Source organism: Carcharhinus amblyrhynchos, chromosome 6, assembly GCF_965287045.1.
Source record: "Carcharhinus amblyrhynchos chromosome 6, sCarAmb.v2.hapA, whole genome shotgun sequence".
Taxonomy (NCBI): domain Eukaryota; kingdom Metazoa; phylum Chordata; class Chondrichthyes; order Carcharhiniformes; family Carcharhinidae; genus Carcharhinus; species Carcharhinus amblyrhynchos.
The window spans coordinates 47,646,213-47,671,904 of NC_137329.1; the positions used below are offsets into that span (position 1 = coordinate 47,646,213).

The 25,692-nt window shown below is 41.8% G+C and overlaps 1 protein-coding gene across 1 annotated transcript in view; it reads left to right on the plus strand.

The window, feature by feature from the left end:
* The window catches only part of LOC145343902 (CD81 antigen-like), a 60,180-nt gene extending 38,847 nt beyond the window's left edge, over positions 1-21,333 (plus strand). Inside the window, exons 3-8 of the mRNA XM_080190403.1 lie at positions 7,513-7,610; positions 13,118-13,192; positions 13,944-14,060; positions 15,423-15,509; positions 17,728-17,814; positions 19,164-21,333. Coding sequence (XP_080046529.1) covers positions 7,513-7,610; positions 13,118-13,192; positions 13,944-14,060; positions 15,423-15,509; positions 17,728-17,814; positions 19,164-19,226 — 527 coding nt within the window. The 3' untranslated portion in view covers positions 19,227-21,333. The remainder of the gene's footprint in view (positions 1-7,512; positions 7,611-13,117; positions 13,193-13,943; positions 14,061-15,422; positions 15,510-17,727; positions 17,815-19,163) is intronic.
* Positions 21,334-25,692: the final 4,359 nt, after the last annotated feature.

Here is a 25,692-nt window from a genome sequence, read left to right on the forward strand (position 1 = left end):
GATCAGTTGTACCTTTCTAGGATTTCTCTAATCTGGCAGTGGAATGGGTCCTCTGGGGCTTGGTGGTAAAGGAGTGCCAAGCATTGCCTGGCTTAGTGAGAAGCCATCCTGATGCCTTTGAGTATGTAGTCTGTTCATACAACAATTGAACCTCATGCCAGTAAGCTCATTTAACAATTCTTGTAACAATGAATTTGAGAAAAAGTTGTACAGTAGGGATGGGTTAGCAGAGCAATGGGATTCCAGTAGCATTTGCTGTCCGTCCCTCATTACCTTGCTACGTCGATTGTCATTTAGTGATTGTGATGTGTCTCACACCCAGGAGCTGAGCTTGAATTTGATATATCTGGCAATTTTGATCACTTGTGGACTTGCACCAGAAAATTGAACATAAAAGCTGGAAAACTATTGAAAAAAACTTGTTACTTTGCGCATTATTATGCATGAAACCAGTGTCAGCTTTGACTTATTAATGCCTTCTGAAGTGGCTGAATAAGCCGCTGATTTGCACAAACAACTGCTATTCAATAAGCCCCAACCTCACCACCTCAGACTGGGAATAGCCAGTATCCCCGACTTTGCTAGCATTGTTAACCCACAGCTGGGCGGCAAATCTTATTGCTCCTTGCAATTCCCGGGAGCCTTGGTGTCGCAGTTCAGATGGAAGCAAACACTGACATCCCCAAATGTCAGGAAGTTCAATGTTTATATCCAGTTTAAATATACCTTTGTTGGAGTGCTGGGATTCTGTCTGAGGCACAGGAAGTCTGTGTATTTCTTCTGCTAGCTGCAGAATGAGAGGAAAGTGCCCTTGAGACTGGGGATGGGCTGAGGTAGTTGGTGTGAATAGTCAGCATTAATAAACATTTAAATTGTAACTTGGGTTGTTGATCTAATTCACTTTACAAGGGAGTCAATGCCAGTAAAATGGGGCCAGCTGGTGGTGAATGATCAGGAGCATCGTCAGAATTGAATCAGGACTGTAGTAAGATGAAGAAATGCCAACAGTTCTGGAGTTCCTATGTTTTTCCTCATTTCTGATGGAAAATTGTTCAGGAAAGACAGTTAATAGCTCCACGTTTGCAGGGGAATACTTGGAGCACAGTGTCTCCAATATTGGAAATCTGAAACAAAAACAGATATGTGGGATAAAATTAAAGCACAAGATTGTTAAAAACAACACACACACTGACACATTTGTGGATTGAGAATTTGAGTTGACATTTCAGGTATTGACCCAATTCTACTGAAGGGCCTAGCCTGAAACATTAAATTGTTTTTCTCAGCACAAGTTGAGCATTTCCATTTTTCCATGTTTCTCTTTTTTTTGAAACTTCTGATGTGACTGTGCGGAACCTACATTTTCTGGATGGAGTTTGTGATCAGGAAGCTGCAGTGGTCAGAGCAGGCTCTCTCCCTGCTCCTTTCTCTACATCTGACTGATGGGCAGCAGATTCCGTACCCAAGATATGGTGTTTATTGGGTTGAAAAGGGACACGAGAATAAAATTCAGGTCGTCTCCTCATCAGCTCAGGCCTAGGAGTTGTTTTGAATGGCTGTGAGCCAACAGTCCAGTTTTTTTGAGCTGACTGCTGAGAGTGACTTGGCTCTGAACTGGTATAGAAAGCGTAGCCTTTCATTACCAAGGCCGGGAGAAATCTAGAATTTGCTCCTCAAAAAGCAGTGCACACAGAATCATGATCAGTTGTCAAGGGTATTAAGGGGTTTGGATAATGGAGTTGAGCTACAGACTGACCATGATCAAGTGAGATTTGCAGCATATCCTACATAAACACATCTGTCATCTGTCACTAACTGGGAATATTGTTTCAAAAATATTCTTTCCCCCCCCCAAATCCAGTTCAGGTTCACCTAGAATTTTTATGATAGTGACAGGAGTGGGGGCAGGGGGTGGGACAGAGATGATATCTTGTGTAAACCAGGCCCCTCTGAGGAGGTAGGAACTGAATGTGAGGCACACCAGAGCCCTCTTTTTCTTCAAAATTAAAGTTAGTTTATTTATTAATTACAAGTAAGGCTTACATTAACAGTGCAATGAAGTTACCATGAAATTCCCCTAGTCGCCACAGTCCAGTGCCAGTTTGGGTCAATGCACCTAACCAGCACACCTTTCAGAATGTGGGAGGAACTGAAGCACCAGGAGGAAACCCATGCAGACATGGGGAGAACTTGCAAACTCCACACAGACAGTGACCCAAGCTGGGAATCAAACTCGGGTCCCTGGCATTGTGAAGCAGCAGTGCTAACCAATGTGCTCCCTTATGGGAAAGGCTCAGCCGTGCCAGCTGCAATTTTTGCTGTATTCAGTAGCTGCAGTGCTGCTGTGGAAGGGGATTTTTTTTTCTAAGTCTATATTTCTGTCCAAGGTGTTGCATTCTGACTCTCAGCATCAATAGGAAATCCCCTTTGATCTGATCTTGGGCCTCAACCTCTTGTTTCCTCAGCTGAAATTTCAGGTATTTTGCATGAAACTGAAATGTCCAGTCACCCTATACTCTAAACAAATATGAAATAAAACTGATAAGGCTAAAAAAAAGGGCTGTTATACCAGAATGGTGATTAGGGAATGTGGGACTTCAGGATGGGGCCTGAATTTGGGATGTGCAGTGTGGATATGGCAGTGTTGGTCCTCTTTGTTTGTCTTCCCTTCTCACCACCCACAGTGTGGTAATAATATACTGCTCTTGCTGTTACAAATATTTTCATAGCACATCATTAAGCTTAATACAGGCCTGCAACCGATTACTGTAATGTTTTCCAGATTCTGCTCCACTGATCAAATGCCACTGGGGAACATTCCTTTGTCTAAACTGCAAACAGGCCACTGAGTCTGAACTGGGTGGGGATGAAAGTTTAGAAATGTATTAGGGGAACAGTAGCATATGTGATTGGACTAGTAATCCAGATGCCTGAACTAAAGTTCCAGAGTCACTGCAGCAACTGAGGAAATTTAAATTCTATTAATTAATAACTCTGAAAGCGAGTCTTAGTCATTCAGATTGTTATAACCCATCTGCTTCACTAATGTCCTTCAGTGGAGGAAAGCTGCCACCCTAATCTTGTCTGGCCTACAGGTGACTCACAGCAATGTGGTTAATCTTTAACTCCTCTTCCAAAATGACCGACCAAGCCACTCAGCTGTATCAACAGGAAAGTTGAACAAAAAAATGAGCAGATTGCCTCACATCCACCTAGGTATTAGATATGTAAAAGATAGACCTTGCCTGGTGACCCCTGCAAGACTTTTACAAAAGTTGGGCGACCTGTCTCACAGACTAGTCCATCAACAAGCCTGGCATAATCATACTCTCCAGCCAACATTCCAAACTCCTGCAATATCAAAAAGAAAATGTTAGCAGCTATTATTTAAAATATTGTAGCAGGGTACTTTTTAAAATGTCAGAGTAATCAGGCAGAGGGAACATGGTTTTGTGAAAGGGAGATTATTTTTAACTAATTTGTTAGAGCTCTTTGAAGGAATTGTGTGTGCTGTGGATACAGGGAAATCAGTGAATGTACCATACTTAGATTTTCAAAAGGTGTTTTCATAAGGCGCGACATCAAAAGTTATTGTGGTAAATAAAAGCACATAGTTTACTGGGTAATACATTGGCATAGATAAAAGATTGGCTGACTGACAGTAAGCAGTAGATATAAATGGATAATTTTCTGGTTTGCAAGTGGTGTGCCACAGATCAGTGCTGGGATCTTAGCATTTTACAATTTATATAAATGACTTGGATGTTGACACAAAGGTAGGAAAAGTTGTGAAGAAGACATGAGGAGGCTACAAAGGGATACCAATAGGTTCAGTGAGTAGTCAATGACTTGGCAAGTGGACTATGGTATGGGAAGGAATTTGACAGGAAGAATTAAAAAAAGCAATGTGTGAGATTGCAGTAGACGTCCTAGTGCATGAATTGCAAAAGGCTAGGACAGAGGTGCCAGAAGTTTTAAGAAAAACTAATAGAATGTAATTGTTTATTGTGTGGGAAATTAATTACAAATGTTGAGAGATAATGCTTCAATTGTACAGGGCATTGGTGAGTCCACATCTGGAGTACTGTACAGAGTACATCTTTTTTAAGGAAAGATGTAACTACATTTGGAAGCAGTTCAGAGAAAGCTTGCTAGATTAATACCAGGAATGGGTGGGTCGTCTTAAGAAGAAAAATTGGACAGGCTGGGCTTGTATCTACTGGAGCTGAGAAAACTAAGAAGTGACTTGATGGAAACAAACACCTGAGGCATTTTGACAAGGTGAATGTGGAATGGATGCTTCCTCTTGTGGTAGAATCTAAAACCAGCAGCCACTTTAAAAATGGGGGGTGCCCATTTAAGGCACGGATGAAGAGAATTTTTATTGCGGATTGTCTTTGGAAATCTCTTCTTGAAGATGGTGGAATCAGAATCTTTGAATATTCTTAAGGCAGAGCTAAATAGATTCCTGAGAAACAAGGGGTGAAAGGTTATTGGGGGTAGTTGGGGCTGGGGGGGGGGTTGAGGTTACAATCAGATCAGCCATGATCTTATTGAATGGTGAAGCAGACCAGAGGGCTTGAGTGGCTTACTCCTCATTTGTATGTTGGTATCACCATCCCTCTGTAAATGCCGCCCCACTGGCATGACAGACCTGCTACATGGACAGCACACATTAGAGGAGAGCAGCACAGTAGTTAGCACTGCTGCCTCACCATGCCAGGGACCTGGGTTTGATTCCTGACTTGTCAGAGCCAATGCCTGTGTGGAGTTTGCACGTTCTCCCCATGCCTGTGTGGCTTTCCTCCCGAGTGCTCCAGTTTTTCCCCCTCAGTCCAAAGATATGCAGGTTAGGTAGATTGGCCATGCTGAATTGACCCTTACTGTCTAGGGGATAGGGATAGGGCCTGGGTGGGATTGTGGTCAGTGCAGACCCAATGGGCCAAATGGCAGCCTCCTGCATTGTAGGATTCTGTGATAGTGGTATACAGGCAGGACGATGTGGCTTGGGAAGTTTTGAAGAAAATGTTGGGATTTCAGTGAATCAGCCGACATCTCTGAAGTTGAAAGAAGTTAATGTTCTGGGTGCAGCTTGTTATCCCACAGTGCACCAGCCAGAACTGTTTGAATTTCAGCTGCTGATGTGAATCCTCCCCTGTTTTCTCCAGTGCAAACCCCCTCTCCTTGAGCAGCTGGCACACAGTGTGTTGTAAATCACTGTCCTTTCTTGTACCAGTCTAGTAACTGGTAGTGTATCACAACAAGAAAACAAGTTTTGAAGTGCAGATGAATCTAAAAGAGGCTTTTATTCAAGCTCTGGCACTGGGGCAGCATGGAGTTGGTTGTGTCCTGATGTCCTTTGTGAGTCACTAGTATTGCATCTCAGTACAATGGGTTTATAGAACACAGTCCACATCAAACAGATGCATATTGTATTCTGGTCATAGCCAGAGATGGCGTGATCAGATTTAGTGACTGTTCCCTTCATCTCCCATTGATTATGACACTCTTTCTATGCAGCTTTTTTTCATTTTGCTGTTTCAATCTCCATATTTAGTCTTTTACTAGTATTTAGATGTAGATTTGTGTTGTAAACTGGTGTCATGTTTGTCTCTTGGGCAGGAGGTCAATGGGTCAAGAGGTAGGCTGATACTTGGAGAGTTGAACTGTTGGAGATATTGTCCATTGAGATGATTGATTTAAAGATCTGTCTGCCTGTTTCATTCGGCTGCCCGTTAAAATTCCTATTGGAAAAGAGCAGTGTTCTTGAACTGCAACAACACTAAAATATTTTAAATGGGCACTCGTCTGTGTTCTCAATTTTCAACTTGCTGCTATATTTGCTCTTTTGAGCCATCTTAGAAAGCAGTTTGATCCACATAGCAGGAGTAAGCCATTCAGCTCCTCAAGTGTGTTCCATTATTCAGTTAGATCATGGCTGAACCTGGATCTCCACTCCATTTAGCCACCTTTGGTCCATATCCCTTGCTACCTTACCTAATAAGCATCTGTCATTTTCCATCTTAAACCGAGTATTCGCTGCATTTACAAAGAGAGTGGGTTCCAGATTTTCATTAATCTCACGTGGCAAACTATTTCCTGATTTCAATCCTGAATCAAATTTGAAGGTGATGCATCCATCTTCTAGATTCCCCTGCTAGAGGAACTTGTTTCTCTGAATCTGTTCTTTGAACATTTTAAACCTAAATTAGCTGTGTCCTCCATCTAATTCAAGTGAATTTAAGCAATGTTGTCATGAGCTAAAATAACATATTGGATATCTATGATTCAGATGGCAAGGAGATAAAGGGTGGTATGGTGGCACAGTGGTTAGCACTGCTGTCTCTCAGCACCAAGGACCTAGGTTCAATTCCTGGTTTGAGTCACTGTCTGTGTGGAGTTTGCACATTCTCCTGTGTCTGCATGGGTTTCCTCCCACAGTCCGAAAGATGTGCTGGATAGGTGCATTGGCCATGCTAAATTCTCCCTCAATGTACCTGAACAAGTGTTGGAGTGTGGTGACTAGGGGATTTTCACAGTAACTTCAACGTAGTATTAATGTAAGCCTACTTTTGACACTAAGAAATAAACTTTAAATTGTATTTTCTCCTGTGTCCAGCTCATTTATCTCAACACTATCATTGTTAAGTACATCAGGAATGGAGTCAGTCAGTTATTTCCCTCTGCGTGTAGAACTGTTGGTTGCCATTTATGCCTGCCTCTTTATTGTGACAGGCAGCAGCATAATGCTCCTGTACCTACAATATATGCCCCTAGTCTCACTATTTCATTTTCCTCAAAGCATGTGCAAGATCTACTATCAGTTCTTCGTAAACAGGATTAGACTGATGCACCTGTAACTGCTGTCAGTCATCCACTTCTTACTCAGTAATAGATCCACCCACAGATAGCATTCAAATACTGAATGCAAATGTGACATTTATTGAAATGGGCTTTTTTTGTAGAAAGGGATTATGGAGTTTGCTGTTGTCATGGTGCAGATATTTTTGGTTTTGATGATATTTGGGACTGTGCCACCAGAATAGTTTGCTCACTCTACACGCACCATGAGCAACCCATTCTCATCTCATTGATCAAGTTTATCCCTGAGGTTATTTTCTAGCATCTTGCCCACATATTCCATCAACTCTAATTGACGCCGTGAGTGTTGACAGATAGTCAGCCATGAAGGCAACGGCAGCCATGGAGGCATATGTGGCAGGTGAGGACTGAACCCTGTCCTCACCTGCCACATATCCAGCAGAACACTCAGGTAATCCAGGGATGTTTGGGCTAATTGTGGTGCATGATGTGCTAAGAATTGCTACTTTGGTTGAATATTCCAAAGTTGCAGTAAAATTGACCTCACCAAGATTAAAACATAAAGGGAAAGGGAGGAGAACATTGGGTGAATGGACATAGCAGTGAGCTAAATAAAAGTGTTTCTGTACTTGCCTCTGATTTGGTGCTGTTGCTTTTGCATGTTAATCACTACCCTTTCTCTCCTCACAGGAGTCTACATCCTGATTGGTGTTGGAGCTGTGATGATGATTGTTGGGTTTCTTGGTTGCTATGGTGCCATCCAGGAATCTCAATGCATGCTGGGAACGGTAAGACAAGCATTCCTTTCTGTTATTGTTTAGTTTTAACACTCCACAGACCAGGCTGCTGGCTCCAGGACAGGGAGATTTTGATGCCTGCCTTGAGTCACTACTGCAATCTGTAACAACAGTAATGGCTAAACTCCCTTGCTTGCAAATTTAAAATGTTTGAAAGCTATGAGAATGCAGAAGTTGTTTTTTCTGGATTGTATGTGTGTCCAGTAGGTCCTTAATGCCTATCACTGGGAAAATGCACATTACTTCGGGTTCAGTGACCAGCTGCTTTTCAGTCCCTGCTCTCCCACCCAGCTTCCTGGGACCTTGGGTCTTGCCCTATTCTGCAGCCTGTGTCTCTGCTGACTGTGACAGTGGCTCCTGCATCAGAACCAAAATGGTGGCGTTGATAGTAGATACATTGATTATAATCTTCCAAAATTCCTTGGATTCTGGCAAGGTTCTGGCAGATTGTAAAATACCAAATGTAACAACTTTGCTGAAGAAAGGAGGGAGACAGAAAATAGGAAATGTTGACTACGTAGCCTAAGTTCGTCCGAGGGAAAGTGCTAGAATCCATTATTAAAGAGATATTAGCAGGATACTTAGAAATCATAATGTGATCGGGCAGTGCCAGCATGGCTTTGTGAAAGGAAAATCATATTTACTTAATCTATTAGAACTTTTTCACAAAGTAACATTAAAATGAATAAAAGGGAACCAGGAGACATGGTGTACTTGGATTTCCAAAGGCATTTGGTAAGATACCACATCAAAGATTGCTATAGAAGATAAGCAAACATGGTGTAGGGGATAACGTTAGCATGGACAAAGGATTTTTGGTTAGATAACATGAAGCTAGAATAGGGAGTAAATTTTTTTTAGATTGGCAGACTTGACTAGTGGTGTGCACAGGGATCAGTGCTCAGTCTTCAACTATTTACAGTCTATATCAATGATTTGGAAGGAGGGTGGTAACTAATTTGCCGATGACACCAAGGTGGGTAGGAATTAGTTGTACAGAGTCCGTAAAGGGATAAAAACATATTAACTCTGTAAAATTTGGCAGATGGTGTATAAAATGGGTAAATGTTAACTTCCCCACTTTGGCTGGAAGAATATAAAAGCAGTATACTATTTAAATGGAGAGGGATTGCAGAACTTGTGCAGAGAGATCTGGGTGTCTTGGTACACAAACACAGAGTGCAGGTATATCAAGGGATTAGGAAGGCAAATGAAATGTTGCCTTTTATTGTGAATGGAATGTAAAAATGGGAAAGTTTTTGCTGCAGCTGTACAGGACCCCGGTGGAACCACATCTGGAGAACTGCGTGCTTTTTTGGTCATCTCTTTCAAAAAAAGATAGAATCATACAACACAGAAGAGATGCTTCGGCCCATTGAGTCTGCATGAAAGCATTAGAAACACCTGAACTCCTACCTAATCACATCTCCAGCACTTGGTCCACAGCCCTGAATGTCATGATGTGCGAAGTGCTCATCCAAGTTTTTTTAAAAGGACGTGACCTGCCTTTACCACCCTCCCAGACCATCACCACCCCCTGGATAAAAATGCTTTCCCCCCAGAATCTCCTGCCATTCACCTTGAACATATATGTCCCCTTGTGACTGACCCTTCAACTCGGGAACAGCTGCTTCTTATCCTCTCTGGCCATGCCCTCATAATTTGTACACCTCAATCAAGTTGCCCCTCAATCCTCTCTGCTCTAATGTGAACAACCCAAGCCTACCCAAACCTCTTTATAACTTAAATGTTCCATCCTAGGCAGCATGCCGATGAATCTCCTCTGCACCCCCTCTAGTGCAATTGGATCCATCCTATAATGTGCACACAGTACTCTAGCTGTGGCCTCACCAAAGTTCAATACTACTCCAAAAAGATGAGTTCCCTGCTTTTGTAATCTGCCTCAATTGATAAAGGCAAGTATCCCATATGCCTTTTTCACCACCCTCCTAACATGCCCTTCCGCCTTCAGATATCTGTGGATAAACACGCCAAGGTCCCTTTGTTCCACAACTTACTAGTGTCTTACTATTCATTAAATGTCAAATTACTCCTTCCAAAATGTATCACCTCTCATCTGCCACTTATCTGTCCATTTCATCTATATCTCGTTTACACAATAGCATTTGGAAGAATGAGAGATGATCTTATTAAAGCATAGATTCTGTGGGCGTTTGGCAGGGTAAATGCAGAAAGGATGTTTTCTCTTGTAGAAGAATTTAGAACTAAAGGGTACAGTTTCAAAAGAAAGGGTCTTCACACTGAGCAGTGGAGTTAGAGATTTTTGACAAGTGAGTGGAAGGTTATAGGGGACAGGCAGGAAAGTAGAGTTAAGGCACAATTTGATCAATTGTGATCCGAATGGCCTACTTCTGTAATGATCTTAACTATTGGTGTAAACTAGGGCAACCAGTGGATGTATTGAATTTGGATTTTCAAAAAGCATTCAATAAGATGCAATTGAAGGTTCTTGGAATTCATTGGATTGGCGTTACTAAGTTGGCAATGATTAAGTATTGGTGTCGTAGTGGAGAATTTCTTGTTTTCTGAGCTGTGATAGTAAAACTTAACAAAGTTTGCTTTGCAAAAACAACTAGCTTTTATTATCACAAAACTGCATGCAGTATATGGCAGAATCTTAGAAACAGAGAGCAGTCCCTGCAAACTGCTGATGCTATCCCAAGGCCGTGCCCACTACAAGGATCAATTCAATAATTATACATTTTCTTATCAGCTTACATAATGTTAGTAATACGAGCAGTGGTACATTGAACAAAACAAATTCTATGACTCCCTCATCCCCAACCTTATCTAATGTCTCATATGTTACCTCACGGTATATGGAGTCATCTATGTAAAGGCCGCACAAACTGGGCAGAAAACATTGAGTGAACCGTTCACTTTTGGATTGGCAGGTTATAAGGTTTGGAATACTAGTGTGAATACTTGGCTTCAACTATTTATACTTGTGTAATTTATAAGCATTGGTGAGACTGCACCTAGAGTACTGTGTACAATTTTGGTTTGTTTAAGTGATAGTTTATAATGTATCCAGTTTTGCTGATAATACAAAGTTAGATGGCAACGTTAGCATTAAAAACGGTGCAAAGAAGCTGCAAAGATTAACTGAGTGGGAAAGGAAGTGTCATATGTAACATAATGTGAAGTGTGATGTTACCCTGTTTGGTTAAAAGAAAATAGAAAGCACAGTGGTTAGCACTGCTGCCTCTCAGTGCCAGGGACATGGGTTCAATTTCCAGCTTGGGTCACTGTCTGTGTGGGTTTCCTCTGGGTGCTTCAGTTTCCTCCCACAGTTCAAAGGTGTGTGGGTTAGGTGATTGGCCGTGCTAAATTGCCCTTTAGTGTTAGGGGAATTAGAAGGGTAAATACGTAGGGTAGGGCCTAGGTGGGATGGTTGTCAGTGCAGGCTTGATGGGCTGAATGGCCTCCTTCTGCACTCAGAATTCTATGATATTCTGCAATGGTGAGAAGCTAGGAAAGGGTGCTGTTCAGAAGGTCCGGGGTGTTATAGTAACATGCAGGTACAGCAAGCAACGTAGGCAATGTTTCATTCAGGAATATGGGTGTTGCTGACCAAGGTCAACATTTAGTGTTCAGCCTGAATTCCACTTCAGAAGGTACCAGTGAGCCACCATGGAATTGCTGCGTCCATGTGGTGAACAGTTTGGTTTAACTGGCTCGGTAGGCCATTGTAGAGGACGGTTAAGAGTCAGCCACATATAGGCCACACCAGGAAAGGATGGTAGATTTCGTTACTCAACATATTTGTATTAGAGAATTTGTAAAGAAGTCTTCAATTATAAAGGGTGTTGATGAAGTCACATCTGGAATACTTCAACAGTTTTAGTCTCCTTTCCTAAGGAAGGATATTGTTGCCTGAGAGGAAATATAATGAAGGTTCACAAATAGATAGAGAGGAGTCCTAGAATAACAGATTTGCCTCATGAGCAGAAATTGTTGTACTGATGCCTATCCAATCATAAGTAATGCATCTCGAACAATAACTGCTCTTCCTGCTCCTATGTCATTAATAGGGAGTCCCTGAAGAATGTAATGTAAAAGCTAAATACTGCAGATGCTGGAGATCTGAAATAAAACAAAGTGCTGGAAAAACTTACTAGCATCTGGGGAGAGGGAAGGAGTTAATAGATCAGAATCCTGAAGGAGAGTCATATTGAACCATCATGTTTGGCTCATTTGGTGACATTCACAGATGCAGGTTCAGTCTCTAATGCATGGTGACAGCACCCAGCTCGTTGCTGTTTGTTCCTGCAGTATCTCTATATTGACTGAATGCTCTGATGGTTGGTTTTCCATCTTTTTGGTTTATTGATAACCAAACACAAAAGGGACTACCCGTCAAACCTTTGGGGAAATATGCCATGCACCCACGTGGGAGTACACAACTATGTACCGTGTGTGTGTGTATACTGCCTGTGTATGCCTTGTTTAGTGTAACATTTGTCCTCCTGAGTGTGACTCGTTTTGAGGCTCAAGTGGCATTGTTGAGGTCTTGCCTTTCTCTGTTCTGAGAAGGGAGCCTCCAGCCCAGCACTGACAATTTTTGTTGCTTAATAAGAGGAGCTGGCTGGTTTCTGCAGTGATATAAGTCTGCATTGTTTTGTGTATCTTGTATCACAGGGTACTGAGCTATCTATGTTGCCCATCAATGCTAGTCATTGGAATGAAAACAAATCCTGGAAACTTGCCGCAGCCCATGAAATAAAGTACTTAATTCCCCAGGACTTAACATCCAGATAGAAATCAAAATCAACGCAATAGGCTTAACACTAGTTTTCAGTCCCACTGCCACACTTGTTGATTCTTTTTAATAGGCAGCTGAGGTACTCGGAGTGAAACCTCTTAAATAGATTTAAATGGGCACCCTGTACATAGCTAGGACCGCAAAGCCATTTCTATAGATGGAAACACCTCAGAACTAGATGTGAAAATGATTTTTGAGGCCTGGGAGGATCAAGAGTTGAAAAGTAATTTTTTTCTTGTCCCATACTGTATTTGCCATCCTCCTCCTCCTCATTCCATTACTTTTAGATCCATTTAAAATGCCTGGCATCCCATTATTCCATGCCTTGGCTAATTCTGAACATGCTCCAACATTGTTGCCCTCCTGGATCTTGGCTGTTCTGACTATCGTGCCTTTGTAGCCTGCCTTGCTTTGTACAGCAGTTTGTGCATGAAATCATTTTGATCCAGTTTTCTAGAAATTCATCCTGAGCTCTTCACTTCTTCTTCATTCACCTTTCTACTATGATACTGTGTCCCTTCCCCACTTTCCATTGGGTAGTGCTTCTGTATTTTTTAACAATAATGGCACTCGCAGCTTCATTGATTCAGTTGGGTTGGTTGCAACAAGCAGATGTGATGGAAAGTCTGTAGTTTATCTGCGCGATGCAATGCGTGATATGCAGATGTTATGACCAGAGTTGCATTAATGTTTCTGCCCTTTTTCCTTTCAGTTCTTCGCCTGTCTGGTAATCCTCTTTGCTTGTGAAGTGGCTGCTGGGATCTGGGGATTCGTAAACAAGGATGAGGTTAGTCATCTCAAGTGCCCCAGTCTCTTGAACGTCCAAAGTAAACAGCACTGTATTGGAGAGTTAGGGTGGGAACTGTGTATTGGGGAGCATGATATAGAGATGGAGGGTGGTTACAAGATTAGGGAAAAGGGAAGGGGACTAGTTGACCTTGTATAGGGGGAGGGGATAAAATTGTCTCAATATATCCTAGGGGGAGGCTATCCTGTCATGCATTAATGGGGAATTTTGAGGAACAGGACTGCTGAACCTCGTACTGGGTGAAAGATGGAGATAAGTTTACTGTACCTTAATGGGAGTGGAGAGCTATTGGATGGAGTACTTGTAGAGAAGGTGCTGTACTGGGAGATAAGAGGGAAGTTAAGGGGAGCAGAGGTTGCCAGTTGTGTACTAACTGCTTGGGTGAGATACCAGCACTTTAGAAGCTTACTTCACCAAGTCTCATTGCCCACATGTTACTTCTTCCTAGTAACACTAGGAAGAAGGACATGGAATCTTCTGGATAATGTGACCAGCCGTCAGTAAGAGTAATGGAAATACAAATCCTCTCTGTGTGAAGAAAGCTAAGATTTAACAATATATCTTTGAAAAATGTGTTTGAGTCTCCTGAATAGCAGCATTTCTGGTGGAGAGGGTTAGAGTTGGACTTTTCAAAGCACCTCACTCTTGCCGCCAAAATGTCTCCTTTTGTTCAACTTGTATGAAGCTCAAATGTTTCTCTGTGAAGCTAAATATTTTATTTTTCTCACAGGTAGCTAGGGAGATGAAAGCGTTCTATGACCAAGCCTCCACGGCTTATATTGCACCATTGCAGAGTCAAGAGAAGAAGGAGCAGGCTAAAGCTGTGTTGATTGCAATGCACAAGGCGGTGAGACACAGAAATATTCTCAGCTCTACAATATAATTTGAAGGAGTTCTGGGCATGAATGGACAATACCTGTGTTGCTGGAGGAGTATTTGATCTTGCTGTTTCTGCCTGTGCCGAGAGTTTCCATTGGGTTTCTCCAGTGGGAGATGGTCCTCCCCTGCACTCCCACAACAATTGGGTGAATGGTGGAAAAGAGCAGTTTGTTATTTCTGTTGCATTTGTGCCAAGTTCCTGCCAAGGTTACAGAAAAGCCTGTGGAAAACTCTTGTTTGTTTTCATTTTTATTCAGATAGGGAAGCTGTTGTATCTGCTCACTTTGGTAGTCGGTGGAGGAAGGTGAATATTCCACAATGCTGCCATTGTTTCTCTGAAGCTGTTTTGGTCCAGGATGGGTGGAGAATGGGGAGAGAGGAATGGGGAAAGTCAAGTCACTCATTCAGCATTGGATGGGAATTTAATGATGTCATTTCAAATGGAGTTTAAGGAAAGTCCTGATGTGCTGTTTGAATCAATAGCATCGCTTGAAGAGGATCTGGGGCTCCTTTCTGGCTGTATAAGGTGAATGAGTCATCTTAGCCATACTCTTATCACAAGGAGCTAAGCAGAGGTTATGCACCTTCTGACCATCCATACTGAGGTGGATCTAATAAAGCAGCTTGCACTTTTTCTGAGTTTTCTTGCTGTGTGAGTGAGTTAATGCCATATGTGGAAAATATGCAAAGTTTATAAAATACCAGGAAGTGTTAATGAAGCGAGACAGGTTTTCTTGTTCTTTGCCCATTGAATTACTTGTTTTGGTGAGTAATGGTTGGAGAAAATTCCCAAAGAGAGCCTGAGGACTTTGCTGCTGCAATTTTGAATGGGCAGAGAATCAGGCAAACTCCTTCTTAGCTCCCCATCTGATATTACTCCACTCATAGCAGCAGGTAGTGTAGAGAAAGGAAGATCTACCAAGCAGACTGTACATATTGAGGGACTGAGAATGGAGGTTAGGGGCTACCTGTCTAATGCTGCAAATAGTGGAAACAAGCTCCTAGGAATGAGGTGGTGTCTTGTTCTGGTGGAGATGCTGATACTCATAGCTCTACATGCAGTGTTGCAGATCCAGCCACCTGGGATGGTGCCAGTATACCCTCGGTGTACTTGTCTCAGTTTAAACTGCCAGCCACGGCGACAAGTCTCTTTTGTGTGTCTCTGATATTTATGGGTCTGCCAGCCTTTCCATTCTGAGCTTGGGGGTTAGCAATTGAGCACTGCTTGTAGAATCATTAATTCTTAATCTGTTACTATAATTACCATATCAAAACAAGTTTATCCTTCAATTTAATTTTTTTCTATCCCTGTCCTCTTTCTCTTTTTCAGCTGGATTGCTGTGGAGCCAACTTTGCAGCCAAGATTCTCGCAAGTGAGCTCTGCCCTAAACAGACGGGAGTGGGTTTACTTACCAAAGTAAGTAACAATTTATTCTCTCCTCGACTGATCACTGCTCACAGAGCTGGTTTGAAGTCCTGTTTCGTTTTGACAAAGCCTCAGGAGGAGCTCCCTCAGTTACCGGGTGGGTTAAGCACCAGACCATGCAGACATGATGCTAGTCTATACTGTATTAGCTGTTCTCGGCTGGGATAGCATCTGTAGTGTAATAATCAGTCTCTCTCTTCTCAAGATAAGCATGATAAACTAACCAGAGGTCCATTTTCCACTGGTTATTGAATGACATTCTTCTGGAAAATGACCAGATGTTAAGAGTTTAGGATGAGGATGGAGTGTGATATTATCCACAGTGACTAGCTTGCTCACACTTGTTCAGGTCCACAAGCAAATGGACAGTTGGCAGAAGTACCTGTGAGGACATATAGTTTGTGCCTGTCCAACTGTATTCCAGTAGAAGTCAATGCCTCAGGGAGAAGCGAAGTGAAAAGTGGTGCAAGAATGTCTTTCTAAATTGTAATTTTCTCTTTCTCAAGCTGTTGGTGGTGGGAATTCCATTTTCTGGATTAAAAAGTGCCTGAGAATTGTAGTGGTGCACCAACCTGGAAAGAAGGGCTTTTCACACTTGATTTGCTTCGTTCCTTCCTGCTCATTATGCCCATGGTTATAACCTGAATCCCAGAAAAGAAGCTATTACTCTACCACCTGTCAGAGTCTGACTCTCCATCTTTAATGCTAAACGCTGTGGCTCCAGCAGCTGGCTTTAATGATACTTACAGGATCCAGCCCAAGACAAAGGCCAGGCTAGCCAGAAAATTCCCAAAGTTAATAATTCTGCCCAGAGCTTACAAATCTTTCAGAAGTGTACGTGTCCTTGGAAGTGAAAATCATTTGATCAAATTCTTATTGTACAAATTTCACAAGGAAAACTCTTAAATATTAGACATACTTTTTATCCATTTAAGCTCAGGCTCTCTTCATCTTTCACCCTCCTATCCTGGCTTTCGTTTCAAATTACTTTTTCATTGCTGATGTCCCTGGCAGGTTATTACTGGTTTGATGTCCAGTTTCACCCTATCTGTACCATTTAGTATTTTTTGTACTTCCATGGGATTTTGAGACACTCTCTCATTATTCCCTTCTAGCTCATTCTGAGGCACTGTTCTTCCCTTCATCTACTTCACACTCTGTTACCCCAGTCTCTTCTCTCTTGGGCTTATAGCATATTAAATCTAATTTTGGGCTATCTGTCTTGGCTCAGTGGTGATGTTCCCATCTCTGAGCCTGAACATCACTGGTTAAAGCACAAGTCCAGGACTTGAGCACAGTAACCTAGGCTGACACTTCAGTGCGGCATTGAAGGAATTGAGCTGCATTGTCTGTACTTTGGATGAAGTTAGTTGAGGCCCTGTTGACTTGTTCAGTTGGGTATTGAATCTTCTGGGGAATTATTTACAGAAGTTTTTTTTAATCTCTCCAATGACATGAGAAATAGATGGGCCAGGAGTTAAGCACAATGGTGAGTGATAACTAGTCCTGGGATGTATCTAACTGGAAAGTTATCAGCTCCAATCATCCACTGCTTTACTTGCACAAAATTACAAGATTTTGAATAAGATGCAATATGGCCACTGACCAAAGTAAATCCTATTGTCACGCTAATTAGACCCAGCAGTGTTTACAATATGAACGGGTGGTCAGAAACAAGCACATTTTCAAGTTGAGGATAGATTTTATTTTAGTTCATCAGCTGGAATGGTGACCCTGTGGGTATAGAAGCAAGACTGAACCAATCTTCAGGTCTTCATTTCTTCAAAGCTTGCAATCCAAGTGCTTTTACTGAGTTGCTATTTTGTTTGAAGTAAGATATAAATGGACACTTTGTAGTCAGTGACCATCACGTTTCTAATGTAGTCGATATTGTAATTATAAATATTTAAATCACTTTCAGATATTTGTTTAAGGCTTAGGAACTGTGCTTTGCCCCACCCCTCCATGCGGTGTTGAGGGTTACTGGTCTATCATGGGAATTGGGAACAATTTGAGGTAGTGAATTAAGATCAGGACAAAAATCCAGTTACAATTTCCTCAGTGCATTGACAATGTACTTAATGGGTTATTTGACAGATCAAATGAACTGTGGGAGTTATTTATGAACTATTGCAAGTTTCTAGCGAGTTGCAGTGCTTGATGATAAGCCTGACTCAAAATGCTTTGCTAATATGATTCGGTTTATTAGGTGGATTGTGGCACACGGATCAACGAGCTGTTTACAGAGAAGCTATACATCATCGGGATTGCTGCCGTCATTGTTGCAGTCATCATGGTATGAACCATTTAATTCTTTAACAGCCAGAACCCCAAATAATGCAGGGATTCTTTGGCAGGGTAACTCTCAAAACATTTATTTTGCATTAGATAGTCTTCCATTTCTAGGTCCTGGGTTTGAATCTAACCAAGAGTGATGAGACGTAGTCTCCCATTCTTGTAAATCATAGCCTGTGTCAGCTATAAGACTGCTACTTGAAAGAGGTTTGGGCCACTTATTGATTTTCTAATGGTTATGGGCTTGTACCAGATCACTGTCCTCAATTCCACATCAATGGGCAGTGAATTAGAAAACATAGGCCACATGTTCTGACCTTCCTCCCCCTTGCTCTTATTAAACAGGTGATAGTGGGATTAAACTAGCAGTTAACTAATCCAAGGTGGCCAAATTAGCTGCTGGAGTGCAACTTGTTGCATACAAGCTGAGTGGGGTCAAATGATACAGTTGACATTCGCTCTTCTAGCTTCTGTCGGGAAAAAGGTACAAAAGTCTGAGGTTACATACCAGTTGACACAAGAACAGCTGCTTCCCTGCTGCCATCAGACTTTTGAATGGACCTACTTTGCATTAAGGTGATCTTTCTCTACACCCAAACTATGACTGCAACACTACATCCTACACACACTTGTCTCCTTCTCTATGAATGGTATGCTTTGTCTGTATAGCACACAAGAAACAATACTTTTCATTGTATCTAACATATGTGACAATAATAAATCAAAACCATATTCTCATCCTGCCCGCTTGATTGCCACTAGCTCTTGCACCTGCCATGCATATCTAGAAATGATCAATGTCAACATAAAGGGATTCTGAGCTATAATTGGGGAAAGCGGGATTGAGGTTTAAATCTTGTCTTATGGCAGCTGCTTGTGGATTTTGAACCATAAAGGCTCCAAATGTAATTTGATTGCTGCTGTAGGTTTGGCAGAATTGCTCAGGAGTGCTGCTGCATTCCACTGCAAGAGCCTCCACCCCTTTAAGGTGCTGCTGCAAGCACTTCCCATTTGGCTTCCAGACCTAATTTCTCCCCGCCCTCATTTGATGAGCTGGAGAGTGCTTCTCACATTGGCAGTTCAGTAACCATGTGTGTAAGGTCCCTGCCTGCTCAAATTAAACACAACTCAAATTTAGCCAAATATCAGAATGGTTTATTGTGGATTGATCATTGCTGAAGCTGTTTCTATCTTCACCCAGTATCCAAGTGCACATTGAGGTCAATGAATAATGCGCAGCCCAGGAATGTGACTGAATATTTTGAAAATCCTAGTGGATAATACCTGGTAACTCATCAAATCTTGGAACTGATCTTACAACATTTTTCCTTTTTTATGTCTCAATTTCAGATCCTTGAGATGATTTTCAGCATGGTGCTGTGCTGCGGGATCCGAAATGCGTCTGTGTACTAGAGGGGCCCGGCCGCTGCCACCTCACAGGAACCTCAGTGAGCGCAGCTGAAAGAAAAGCTTTGTAGTGGAATAGATCCTGTCATAAGATGACCCCTAAACTAATCCTGTTGTCTGTGATGTTGCCACTTGTCACGCTCAGTTTTTTTAAAGAAAATATATTATGTTTTTTTATATATATATATGATATAAACCATCTTTTCTGGCATTGACGGTTCTCCATTGGTGTCTCATTGGAGAAATCAATGTGCAGTTGGCATCTGATACCCACTCATCAGGTCTTCAAATAAATTACAACCTTCATCAGAGACTTTATGCTGCAGCACAAGTCTCAGTTTGTGATGTTTGGATATGAAAACTATTTAAGAAAAGGACACCCATTGTGCTGCAGGAGGGGGCTCAAAGCTCCCTTTGATCTAAAGTCCTGGGTTGCTCAAACAGATGAATATATATATAGATAGTAAAATAATTGGAATCCAATTTTTTAAAAATTGACAGTTTTCTGACAACTGCACCAGCTGTGAACCGTATGCTCCCAGTCTGCACTCAATTGGTGTAAACTTTCCAAAATGATTGTACTGATTTCAAAGTTTTGATCTTTCTTCCCATTGTACTGCAGGTACCTTTAAAAATATATATGTATAATATAACTAGTGCAGTAACTTGATGGGGGCTGGTCATAGTTTGTATCTGGCCTATTACTTTCTTTTTTCTAATGTGTCATTTGTTCATTTATATTAATGTAGCTCTGAATGAACTTGAGGAAAGTGAGCCATGCCCCCCACTGCTCCCCTGCATTTTAATGTTATGTGTACCATGTAAACTGAAAGTAGATCATCCTTCCTGTATCATTTCAGGCAATTTTTTGTCACTTTTTGTATCAGGGTTTCAGATACCTTGGGGGTCTGTCTGCTTAAAGCTCAGTCTGTGTCTTTTGGATGCCTTTGACTTCAAGGTCTTGCTGGTTATCCAATGGTTTGAGAAATCGCTTGTGTATAAGCCTTGCTTTCAGCTTAAGTCAGATTGCAGTTTTTTTCAGTCTTGTGTTTTTACTGTAAAATGCTGTTGATTGTGGCATTCTAACCTAAAGACACCTAAAGGGAATTACTAAAAACAAATCTGGCACTAGTACTTTTATAATCCATTTCCACACTCTGACCATTTGAGCACCAGTAAGATGTTACTACAGGAGCATTAAGCTGTGGCCTCTGCCAGAGTCGACTTGGGAACAGAATCTGAAACCCGCATCTCCTCACTAAAGCTACTATATGATGTGCCTAGAACTATAAAACACTTCCAACCAGTGAGCTTCCTAAAAGTCGACAGAACAGTGCCTTTGTCTCTGTGTCAAAGCCGATTGCAGTTTCAGTCAGTTGATCAAACGGGCGGAAGGATGAGTAAACACAAGAGTTGGATCATTACTGAGTCCATTTGCTACCCTCGGAAACCTGCGCCATGGCAGCGCACGTAACAGCTGCTACCCATGTTCAAAAAGAAAGCAATTATTGGCTAGCAGGCAATCAATGGCAACTGTCTTCATTTAATCCTGCTCCAACACACATTCCAGATGTTCCTTGTGAATTAGGTGGGAGCCTCTATCATGTGAACAGCTATTATCTTTGCCCACCTTCCCACTGCATGTAAAACACGTACAGTTTTATTTGGAAAGTGTAGGCACATTTGTCCAATGTTAATGATTTTATACTTTGTCTTAAATCTGGTTGTGTGTACTTACCAGCAGTGAGGTTGTCCTATTAATGCACTGAGTGATAATTTGTCTAATGTTCCAGTAAATTAAAAAAGGACAGTTTAAAGGGAACAAGCATTTTCAATGACAGCCCTTCTGATTTTAAGTTGGCAGTAGAGACATGGTCAGGCCTGTTATCACTCAGAAGTGCCGAAGTGCCCATTTGCTGCTTTATTCCAGCAGTGATTTCGGAAGGGCTTTGCTGTTTTGATTGCAATATCTGAGATGGGTTGAACTGTTGTATACATTGGATTATACTAAGTGTAATGTCCCGTACATTTAGCATGTCTGCATCCAGGGGGTTTGTATACAACCTGCCTGTTCTGTGAATACGTAACAATAAAGATCACTTCCTTTAACACAGTTTTGACTCCAGTATGTTTATGCTACGCCCTACAAACCATTTGGTTGTGCTTAGGATAACAATTGTTGGTGCTGGGGAATGGAACTCTTTCCCACTTGCCTATCAATATTGCACATTATTGGCTCGTGTACAGGGATATGATGTCTCTAACATCGTGTCTGTTATTGTCTTGTCACATTTGTCATTTTCTGACCTGTGGCACTAAGTGAAACTTAGTGCTGAGTTACACTTTTGTGTTTTGTGAGATTGACACTTCCAACTAATTTTCTGTAGAATCCTTGTATTTACCAAAAAGGAGGCTGTCATCTCACCAGGCTTCATTTTTAGACGATTTAACTTGAGTTGGGATCTAACATGCAAGTAGTTATGTTTTTCCAGTTTTGTGGTGTTGTGGTTCCATAGGCACTGGAGATTCTATCAACAACTGGGCATTTTTCTTGAACCTGGAAAGGTGATGTTGAATCCTATCAGTGGTGGAATTAGTTGTGCCATCCAGATTCTTGACCTTGCTGAGATCAACTAACTATGATTTAACAGGGAATGAACAGCTTCTACTGGGTATGGTAGTGTGCTGCTTTAGCCATCCGTGTGCTGCCTTGTGGCACATTAACTACCAGAAGAGATTGTAAATACTGTTGAAGTAGCAGTGGTTAGTGGTTCCCCCTAATGTACACACTCTCAGGCAGTTGGAACTTTCCCCTTTGTATCTGGGCTCCAGATCCTGACTCTCTGATGTAGACATGCACTCATGGGGGCTGAACCCTGCACTGACAGTGCCTCAATATCCGGCACCTACCCTGATACTCGTGATGTGAATTCTGAGAGCCAGCCCTTCCCAACCTGGTCATTAACTTTAACCAGCTCCACCCAATGCCAGGGAACCTCCATCAAACGCTCTGGGAATCTTTATTACATCAAAACCATTCTATAAATCTAAGATGTTGCAGTCTCGCCAATGTTTACCAATCGCCTCCCTGTATAAAAGGAATTGGTTTAAGGGCCCACTCTTATAATTGGTGAGAAAGAGTTCTAAATCATACAAGTTTAAAAATCACCTCTAGCTTCTCAAAGACAGAGGAACTCCAGTGAGAAACCATTTGCCTTAACTACAATAACAGTCAAGGACCATGTTGAGAATTTGGGAGGCTTTCTTCACACGACCATTACTGAACATTGTGCATCCTGTGTGTCCACTGAACAGGGGACAATGGGTAAGGGAGTTGATACAAATTTGTTACATCACTGGTCATAACGTGCTTAAGTCTGGTAGTAGATAAGTAGAAATATGTGCTTTTGGACTGGAACCAATTTTATTTACACAACATGGGGCAGCATGATGTCTGTGGTTGGCGCTGCTGCCTCACAGTGCCAAGGGCCTGGGTTCGATCCCTGGCTTGGGTCACTGTCTGTGTGGAGTTTGTCCATTCTTTCATGTCTGCGTGGATTTCCTCCAGGTGCTCCGGTTTCCTCCCACAGTCTAAAGATGTGTGGGTTGGATGGATTTACCATGCCAAAAGTGCCCCTTACTGCCCTGGGCTGCATAGGTTAGAGGGATTAGCAGGATAAATATATGAGGATAGGGCCTGGGTGGGATTGTGGTTGGTGCAGATTTGATGGGCCGAATAGCCTTCTGTACTGTAGGGATTCTATGATTTCTAGGAACATCGCACTGCCATGAGTAATAATCTAATTTACTGTCCTAACTAGAGTCGGTTTAACCAATCACTGCTCGTCTTAACATTAATCAACAATTTTAACCACTGGCACCCATCGACCCTCTCTCCAATCTCACAGTGGTTTTTATACAACATTGTTCATGGTTGGTTATCTGAAGATCAAATGTCGGATTTCCCAGAAAACAAAGTGCTGGAAAAACGCAACAGCATCTGTGGATTCACAGAAAGTGTGATACTGGACTTGAAACTTTAACTCTCTTTCTCTCTGAACAGATGCTGTTGAGATTATACTGAATTTCCTGCTTTTTAATTTCAGATTTCCAGCATCTGCAGTATTTTATTTTCTTGTTATATTTCCCATTTGTGCTTTGAAATTCCTCAGTATTCTTTACATCTAGTCAGGACTCAACATACTTCTAATCCCAAGCAATCTCCAACTAGTTTATCGTTAACAGTCTGATATTTAAAATGTAACTCAACTCACTCAGGAAACTACTGCACAGAAAGAGGCCACACAGCCCTTCATATTTACGTGAGCTTCTTCTTAACTTGGCATGCTTGGTTCCATCGGTCAGAACATTGAATACAAGCATTGGGGCGTCTAGTTGAATTTGTACAAGACATTGATACGGCCACACTTGGAATACTGTATCCAGTTCTGGTCACCCTATTATAGAAAGGTTATTATTAAACTGGAAAGAGTGCAGAAAAGCTTTACTAGGATGCTACTGGGACTTGATGGTTTGAGTTATAAGGAGAAGCTGGATAAACTGGGACTGGTTTCTCTGGAGCATCGGAGGCTGAGAGGTGATCTTATTGAGGGCTATAAAATAAAGGGGCACAGATCAACTAGCTAGCCAATATCTTGCCCCAAAGGTAGGGGAGTCTAAAACTAGAGGGCACAGGTTTAAGGTAAGCGGGGCAAGATACAAAATGGTCCAGAGGGGCAATTTTTTCAGAGTGATGCGTCCAGAAAAAGCTGCCATAGTAACAGAGGCAGGTACAATTTTGTATTTTAAAAAGCATTTAGTTACATAGGTATAGAGGAATATGGGCCAAATACAGGCAATTGGAACTAGCTTAGGGGTTTTAAAAGAAAAGGTGGCGTTGGGCCAAAGAGCCTGTTTCCATGTTGTAAACCTCTATAACTCTGGCAGCATCCCGATGAAATTAATTGCATGTGGGTAATCACCTACTAGATATTGCTGGTACAGGAAAACCCTATTATATTAAGGGAGACATGCTGTTGATGAGATAGGAGAGATAGTTATACTTGCCGGTGGGAGCAGGGGGTTGCAGCTGCATAAAGTAGAAGTGATTACAGCTCTGAATTCTGGATATCTGGGTGGAAGCTGGAAATGCATAGCTTGCTTGTCAGCATTGCAAAAGGTGCACACTTGAGGGCTAATCCTTCATTAGAACTGATCCTTGTATTGAGCATCGTGGCGGGCCTGGGAGTATCTGTACCTGGAAAAAGTGATCAAGGATTGCACACTTCTCATTGCGGTGCTAATCAATATTTGCCCGTCTAGCATTTACTGGGTTTATGTATGAGGCACATGGTGCAATGACTTTAAATCTAACCCATATATTTCCTCCTGATGTTTGGTGCACTGGCTGTACTAAATTGCCTTTTACTGTTTCGAGATGTGTAAGTTAGGGGGATTAGTAGGCTAAATGCATTGGGTAATGGGGATAGGGCCTGGATAAGCTCCTCAGTCAGCAAGTGGGTGCAGACCTGATGGGCTGAACAGCCTCTTTCTGCACTATAAGGATTCTATGATTTGCAAAATATCATAGATTGTTCCTACATTCACTTTGTTTCTGAATAATATAATCTATTTCATGTATTGTCTAATTGGTTAGTTGCATAAACTGTGATGAGTGAAGTATGGGCTGAACCTGCCATGGTTTCAGCAGTAATCTGGTAATGATTACAGATTCATATCTGGACTAGGCCATTATGGTTAAATTTAGTCAGCTAGCCTTTTGAGCTGCTCTGCCATTTGAGTTCATGGCTGAAATGTAACTTATTCGATAGGCCTTTAGCCTGTATAATTTCTACACTTTGGCTAACCTAGCCAATCTGTATGTGAATGTCTTGGCTTCCCCTATTCATGCTATCATTCCAGATTAATACCTTGAACAGAGCTTACCATTTAAGCTGCATGTGAAGGTTGGCTTTGAAAAGCTTATTTAACCATAGTGAGCCACTCATTTGTTACTTGATATCCATATGATGCAGCAGGAGTTGTCATTTCCTCATTTCAACCCAAGGGAAACCAAAGCATAGCAACTCAGATCCTGGCCTGTTTGTGTCTCCAAATCTGTATTCAGTCTCTGTCCAATTTTCTGAGCTGCTGCTCTAGCCACTTGAAGCATGACAGCATAAACAACATTTATTCAATAGCTCAGCCAGTTTTATTGTTTCTTATATACGCCAACCCACTTGACCTGTTTCAATGTTAATGGATTTGCTCAGGAGTTGAGGATCAAGTGAGTGAGGGGAGGGGGTGTAAACACAATGCCACTAGTCACTGACAATTTCAGTTTCCTCATTCCGCTGTCAGCCATGGTGTGGGGTGAAGGCTCATTCATTGTAGGTATTTCTGATACCATGTTCTGTAGCAACCTACTTGCCTGCACCCCAATATTCCTCTTGTAAGGAGAGAAATGCAGAAG